Source organism: Nicotiana tabacum, chromosome 3 (genome assembly GCF_000715075.1).
Source record: "Nicotiana tabacum cultivar K326 chromosome 3, ASM71507v2, whole genome shotgun sequence".
Lineage (NCBI taxonomy): Eukaryota > Viridiplantae > Streptophyta > Magnoliopsida > Solanales > Solanaceae > Nicotiana > Nicotiana tabacum.
In genome coordinates this window covers 135,657,983-135,666,126 of record NC_134082.1, presented here as the reverse complement: position 1 = coordinate 135,666,126, position 8,144 = coordinate 135,657,983, and the positions used below count along the sequence as shown (strand labels likewise).

At 39.2% G+C, this 8,144-nt stretch overlaps 1 protein-coding gene across 1 annotated transcript; it reads right to left on the bottom strand.

Annotated features, from left to right (window-relative positions):
• Positions 1-5,537: 5,537 nt before the first annotated feature.
• LOC107797077 (uncharacterized) lies at positions 5,538-7,662 on the bottom strand. The gene has a single exon (XM_016619935.2). It carries the CDS (start codon positions 7,064-7,066, stop codon positions 5,786-5,788), a length of 1,281 nt encoding a protein of 426 aa, XP_016475421.2. The 5' UTR covers positions 7,067-7,662; the 3' UTR covers positions 5,538-5,785.
• Between the last annotated feature and the right edge of the window lie 482 nt (positions 7,663-8,144).

Sequence of the window (8,144 nt, the reverse complement as noted above, 5' to 3'; positions counted from 1 at the left end):
TTGACTAAAGAGATTCATCAGCTAGCTAATATGAGAATCAGATTGTTAGACTCTGATGACGAAGGTGTTACTGTACAGCATACATCAGAATCATCTTTGGTAGCCGAGGTAAAAACACGGCAATATGAAGATCCTATCTTAGTACGATTAAGATAAAGCATTCAACAGTGTAAAAGTACGGCTTTTGAGATCGGAAAAAATGGGGCACTGAGATACCAGGGCCGATTATGTGTGCCTAATGTGGCAGGGTTGCGAGAGAAGATTATGAATGAGATTCATCAATCCCGATATTCCATTCATCCCGGCTCGACAAAGATGTATCATGATGTCAAGGAGCAGTATTGGTGGGATAACATGAAGAAGTCTATTGCAGAATTTGTAGCCCAGTGTCCCAATTGTCAACAAGTAAAGATAGAACATCAGAAACCCGGTGGATTACTTCAGAATATAGAGATTCCGACCTGGAAATGGGAGGTGATTAATATGGACTTCATTATTGGATTACCTCGCTTTTATCATAAGTTTGACTCCATCTGGGTGATAATTGGTCGACTTACAAAATGTGCCCATTTTCTGCCAGTTAAGACAACTTACACGCCTGAAGATTATGCGAAGTTGTATATCAAGGAGATTGTTAGGCTTCATGGTGTGCCGGTATCTATTATATCAGACCGAGGAGCTCAATTTACAGCTAACTTTTGGAGGTCTTTTCAGAAGGGTTTAGGCACACAAGTGAATCTCAACACTGCATTTCATCCGCAGACTGACAGACAGGCTGAACGTACCATTCAGACACTGGAAGATATGCTACGAGCATGTGTTCTAGATTTTAAGGGGAATTGGGATGACCATCTTCCACTCATAGAATTCGTCTACAATAATAGCTACCATTCCAGTATTAAAATGCCCCATACGAGGCACTATACGGGAGGAGATGTAGATCACCAGTTGGATGGTTCGAAGTCGGTGAAACAGAATTATATGGGCCATATTTGATTCACCAAGCTATTGAGAAGGTGAAAGTTATACAGGAGCGATTGAGGACGGCATAAAGCAGGCAAAAATCTTATTCTGATGTCCGACGTCGTGATCTAGAGTTTGAGGTTGGTGGTTGGGTTTTTCTGAGGATCTCACCAATGAAGGGTATTATGCGTTTTGGGAAGAAAGGTAAGCTGAGTCCAAGGTATATCGGGCCGTATAAAATTCTTCGACGGATTGGACAGGTTGCTTATGAGTTAGAATTGCCATCTGAATTGGAATTTGTGCACCCGGTATTCCATGTATCTATGTTGAGGAAATGTATTGGAGACCCTTCTCGAGTCATCCCTATCAAAGATGTACAGGTTACAGAGGACCTATCATATGAAGAAGTGCTAGTGGCTATATTAGATCGACAAGTCCGCAAGCTGAGAACAAAAGATGTAACTTCCATCAAAGTATTGTAGAGGAACAAGAATATGGAAGAAATAACATGGGAAGCAGAAGAGGAGATGAAGTCTAAATACCCGTACCTATTCCAGAATGAAGATAACAAGGATGCTGGTGGAACACATGATACATTGGAAGGTGAAATGGCTCTATGAGGTAAGCAATAACTTGAGAATACTCTTCCTTAATACAAAATGGCGATATGCAGATAATGTACATGCCCATAATGCTTTGCATACTCTTGTAAGACCATACGTTAAGTTAACCGCTTGCAAGTTTGTCCTCTATTTATGGGAGAAACTTGACCAGAATCCACGATGATTTAAACTCCCCATAAACCCTTACATTCGAGGACGAATGTTCCTAAGGGGGGAAGGGTGTTACAACCCATATCCACATGTGTTAGTTCATGCCATATATTAGTTAACATAAATCCAAGAAGGAATTATCTTTGAGATGATAAGAAGTCAATCCTATTGGTCTTAAGTGATACAAGAGTGTATAAGGGTGATTAACAAGTATTAGAAGTTAAATGAATCAAGGATGTTGTAACTCGTATTTTCAGGTAAATCTAGCGGTGCTTAATACACTCAAGAGGTCATGTATTAAGGTATTTTAATCATATAATATACGTATCATAAGTCTTGAAGTCAAACGAGTTATGAAACAAAAGTCGACAAAAGTTGTCGCAACTTAGGTTCATAATTTTACTTAAACATTAGGTCAAATGTTTCTAATCTTTTCTCCTATTTTACAAGGAATTACGGGGTTATCTGCCAACAAAATTAAATATCTGTGAGTCTATTTTCCAACGCATTAAACCGTTCATCGATACGATCTCGGAGTAGAGAGATATTCGCATTTTCGCGAGACTGCGCCAAGCACCTCTCTATGGGGCCCACTAAGGCGGTTTAAGATATTTGGACCTATATAGGATGCCTCCAACCCGTTTTAAGTCATTTCTTCTCACTATTTTCAGACCTTAGAACCCTAGGAACATCCTCTCAAGGTTCTCTCAAGATTCAAGACCCAAAAAAAGGGCAAACAACACAAATCAAGTGTCGGGAATTCCGTGGCGCTAGTAAGTCTCTTGTTCTTCTTGTTGTTGCTCATTTTTGTGTCGTTCCAGCTCATGTGGGAGGTTGTTTTAAATGGTTTATGTTCTGTAAATACTCCCTCATGTTCTTAATATCAATTCTAGGTGATTTCAAGCCTTCTAAAGTGATTCTAGTGCCGAAAAACACTAATTGATCGCTAGTTTCGCTTTTTTGTTGTTGTGGCAGCATTGGAGGGATATTTCATGGAAATTTAAGGTCAAATTGGAGTTGTTCTTTCTGTATAAAGGTAAGGAACCTCTTACTCTATATGTATTTAAGATTATCCAAGTTGCGGCTAAGCCATTGAAGCTAGAACTTGTGAAATATATATCGAAAGGCTTGGTAGTAATGTTATTGTTTTGTGGACTGTTTTGCGTTGCTGTTGGGCTGCGTATTTTACTACTGTTTTGTGGAGTTTTAGAGGAGGAAGGGTGTGGAGAAACATCATATTTATGACGCTTAAATGATAACGATAGTATCGTTTCTCTTATTGTAGACTAAAGAGTTGTGACAATTGCATAGCTTGAGATTGGGGCAGTATATACAAGGTATGTGAGGCTATCCCTTTCCTTCTTTTGCATGACTCCGATTGTACATAATGTAATGAACGAGCTTCCAAAGATACTCTACTCTTACAAGCTAGCAGTACTTACATTGTTTTCCCTCTTATGGAACGATTAATGTTAATGTTGCTTCTCTTATTCTTATGTTATCAATGTTGTTGGTACTTCCTGATTCTTATAAGGTTCATAGTGAAGAGTTAGTCCTAATAACGTGTACAGAGGATACCGACCTTACGTCACTCCGAAAGGTTTAGAACGTGATTCCATGAGTCGAGCATGCATTATATATATGTACCTATTTTACTCTACCGAGTCGCGCTATAGTCGGCCGGGTACGACACCTATTGTGCAACCACTGATCAGTTGGGTTTTACCGAGCTCCACGTGGCCGGGTACGATTCTACCGAGCCATATGATGGCCGGGTACGTTTTTTACCGAGCCTATTATGGTCGGGTACGATATAATAATGATGATGCCCACAGAGGCGAATGTTTTAAAGGTTTATGTATTTATACATATGTATCATGCATTTCATGTCAGTAGCCCTCAGAGGTACTAAGATGTTACAGGTTGTATATTCTATATCCTTGCTTACATTACTGATCGTATTTATGGTTCTCTGCCTTACATACTCAGTACTTTATTCGTACTGACGTCCTTTTATTTGTGGACGCTGCATATCGTGCTGCAGGTCCTGATAGACAGGCAGGTGCAGCTCCCCCACCACAGTAGGCTGTCCAGTTCAGCGGTGATTGGCGAGATCCCTTCTCCGGACTTGTCTTGGTCTTGGTATGCTTTTTGTTATAGACATTATGGGTATGTCGGGGCCCTGTTCCGGCTATGTTGCAGCACTTATGTTCCTTTAGAGGCTCATAGACAGGTGTCGACTCATGTATAGTTTGGTATGCCTTGTCGGCTAGTTTTTGTTGTATAGTCTTTCATGGTAGCGTGATAGCTCATACCTTATATATAGTTTCTTGATTGTCTGGTCATCCCATATTATATATGTTCATGCCATCAGTTTTTATTGTTGGTTGTCCAAGATCCATGTCTACCATTTATATTGATTTCGTCAGCCCTAAAAGATAATAAAGAAGGTTAGATATGTAACCGACATTGGGCGAGATCTCCCTTTCTCGCGAATTACTGATATATAACCGACATTGGGCGAGATCTGCACCGTGATATCCGATTAAGTATGGATATCACGGCCATCTGCTATTCGTGCATAACCGTTTGCCATATCTCCCGAGGTCCTAGAGCTCGTTCTGGATTCAGGGAGCGAGGCTTTATCATGCCCTGCGATGAGCCCATTGTTCATCTTTCATGGGTCTTGGTACAAAAGGCTTCCAACCTCGATTTCAATCGTGTGTGTTCGTGCCCTCCTTCCGTCTTCTTCACCGAAAAATCGGGGCATGCATTGCCCTCGATTTTACCCGTATACAACTTCAATTTCTAACTCAAACACTAAACAGACGGCTAATTAACTACTAACCTAAATAGATATTGTAGAAAATTTAAGAATGCAGGCAATGGAAAGACATTTTTTGGAGAGGTCAACAGCGAAACAGGGGGTAGAGCTTCTGCTCCTTGCCGATGCAATCAGAGCATCACTTCCCTTGATTTTACTCTGCTTTTTCCTTTGAATAAAAAAAAACTACGCTGGGGGAAAGTTACAGCTAGTACAATATGATGCAACTGTAGATACGTACATTTTGCTAATTTTCAGGACAATGGAACGTCATCGTTCATGACAAACATGTGAACTGAATGTCACTTTTCGTCATCTCCAACCTTTGGACAACGAAATCTAGTCGCCGTCCTTTCTTATCCATACAACCCAAGACTACCATGCTGCACAAGTCTCACGTCTCAATAGCCGCAAGTAGAGATTCATAAACAATTTCACTATCGTCTTTAAATAGTATAAGTTCAAAAGATTCAAATAGACGCTAGAGAATTCTTTATTGTCCATCCTAGTTACCGTTCTTGTTTCAAGCTAAATATATTATGTTTCTCAAAACGAAATTGGTAGTTATGCTACATGTTATAGTGATTGCATTTATACTTCACAACCGATAACTTAAAATTCCAAAATTAATTACTTTAGACATTCTCCCATATAATGTAGCCCTCTAGCATGGGCTTCGGTCTAGTGTGATTTTGCTTTTTCAGTAATCATTGCTAAAAGTAAAAATTAATTCCACCTAATTTACATCTGAAGATCATCATACATTATGTCGGGAAAATTTTATTTTGTGTTTATGAGGTAATTTTTTTGTCTCGTAGTTTTGTGGATCCAGATTTTTGTGGACCCAAAAGTGTAAGATTGGGCTCCACAAATTTGTGAGACAAAAAAAATTCTCATACAACTAGTATATGTTGTATGAGACACAAAATAAAACTTGTCATTATGTCCCAAGTCATCTAATAAATTCTCCACAACCATTTTTTTCTAATATAAGACATCTTTATTTGTCACAAAGATAAGAACACTCTATAAGCTACAGCCCAGAGAAATACAATAGATCCATCTAGACCATACCTAAAACCCCATGTGAAGAGATAAGGGTACCGGAGAAAAAGCCAGGGAGGAAAATCCAAAAAACTATTTATACAATATACAACCCAAAAAAAAACTTAGTGTAGTACAAAAAAAATCTAAGGACCTCGAAGTAAATAGATTGTCACACTATTCAAGGAATGATGGGACCAAAAGCCTGACACTCCGATAATGATTTCTGTTCCCCACCTTCACATAAAAATAATCTCAACGGGCACCGGTACAAACAGTTGTCCCCTAATCTCACTGTTACTGAACCCGGTTTCAGCTCCAACATTGGACCCGGTATGGGTCCGAATAAGTAATTTCCTCCTAACAACAGTCTCTCAAACTGTGATACCCCTTGACCCGGCACCACCATTTTTAATGCATATTGGACGGGTATCATACCAGACAACTTGTTGTTCTCTAGCGATAATGATGATAATCTGGGCATTAAACCCAAGAACCCGGGTAATAACCCGCGGATCTCATTGTTGCTCAAGTCTACTGCAATCAACTGACTATTTTCTAAGAAGTTCCCGGGTTGTTGAACCGACCCGTATTGGTTATACGATAATGTGAGCTGTTCAAGAGAGGGGTGGGTGAAGAGACTCGCCGGAACGGACCCACTGAATTTATTGTGACTGAGGTCGAGAACTTGTAGGAAATTCAGTCCGGCGAGACTAGCCGGAATGTTACCCTCTATGCTGTTGTTTCTCGTTGCAAGCTCGACGAGAGATGCCGGGAAAGTCGCCGGAAGTTGGCCGGAGAAAGCATTGTCACTTCCATCGAGGAAAAACAAATTATTTAACTGACCCAAATCGGGAAACTCGCCAGTGAGCTTATTGGCTTGAAATTCGAGCCTTTTTAAATTTTTGAGACCGTTGAAAGTTGAGGGTATTGTTCCCTCAAGGAAATTATTATCAAGGTAAAGTTCTTCAAGGTTTGAAAGTGAGCTTAGAGAACTGGGAATTGAACCAGATAACGAGTTTCTTGACAAAGTGAGTCGTTGAACACGAGTTAGATTTGAGAATGAGTCAGGTACTGAACCAGTGAAGAAATTATTAGTAAGGTCTAAGGTTTGGAGATAAGGTAAGTTCCAAGAGACAGAGGAGAGGGAACCAGAGTAACCCCATTGGTCAAGAGCGAGTTCAGTGACTCGGCTAACTGAGGATACTACAATGTCACAACGGAGACCACAGGTGAATTTTTCACTGGAGAGATTGTCACAAGGATCTACTGAGAAATCCCAAGAGATGAGGCATGAGCCAGGTGTCACCGAATTGGGGTCGACGCTATTCTTCAGCTGTTTCAAGACTTCAATGTCTTGCCAGTGTGTTGTTGAATGTGCATGCAACAACAGAACATGGAGAACTGTAAGGAATAGGATTGTAGAAGAAGATGAGAATACAGAGAATAATGAACGATCCATTTCTGCAAACTTTCCTCTCTGTTCGTTTTTTTTCCTGTTGGGCAGTGAGAATTGAAGAAGAAGCACCTTTAAGATTGGTTTTGAAATGAGTTCACGAGCATATATTCGGGTGTGGCCAATGAAGGGAGCAAACAAAGAAAGGTGAAGAAAAGGTGAGAAAGGCCGAAGTGAACACTTGGCAAGGAGGAGTTTAAGGGGAATTTGTCTTTATTCTCTTTACTATCTCAACCTCACTAGTACGAAGAAAGAAGAAAAAATGTGAAATGTAAAAAAATAAAACAAATTAAAAAAAAAGTAAACTAAAGTAAAATTAAATAAAACTAATAAAATATATTAAGAAGTATGTCTTCAAAAATATCTATTTAATTACAAAAATAATGAAAAATGTTTTGAGAAATTATTTTAAAAAAGCAGAGAAGATTTGGAACAATTTAAATACAAAATAAGACATACAATTCGAGACAAAGGAGTACGCTAAATTTAGCACATATATCTTTTGGTGAGAGTGGCTCACGGGCAAAATATCAGTGGTGTCTACTGCTCATTTAAAATTTCATATTTTGCGTATTGAAGATCAGAAGGTAAGGGAAAATGATAGCTCTTGTGACACTGCCATTAAATGTTATATAGGCAGAGAGCGGGGACAAGGGTCCCAATTTATGGTTGTTACTCAGTCAACAACGTTCATTTCAGGCTGTGGTTTTCTTTTTTCACAACATATTTTACTAATTTCCGATGTTCTCCAGCTAATTGATGTTCTGTTCTTTCAATATTTATCTTGTAACTAACCAAATATTCTCTCATAATGACTAAACAAAATAGGCAAATAAAGGATTCATGAATAACTTAGCTCAGCAGCAATTGCGCTTGCGCTGATTGAGAGGCACCTACTTTTAATTGAGTAGCAATCACTTTGCTTCGACCAGTTAAAGAGAGCTACTTTCTGATTCTTTCGAAAAAGTTACTACGAGTAATTTGTCTTTGCGTTTCACTAAAGGTGCCACTTTAAATGGATGATGCTACTTGTTAAAGGGTACTCTTTTATATTTTCGAAAAAGAAATGAGTTATTTTAGCTCT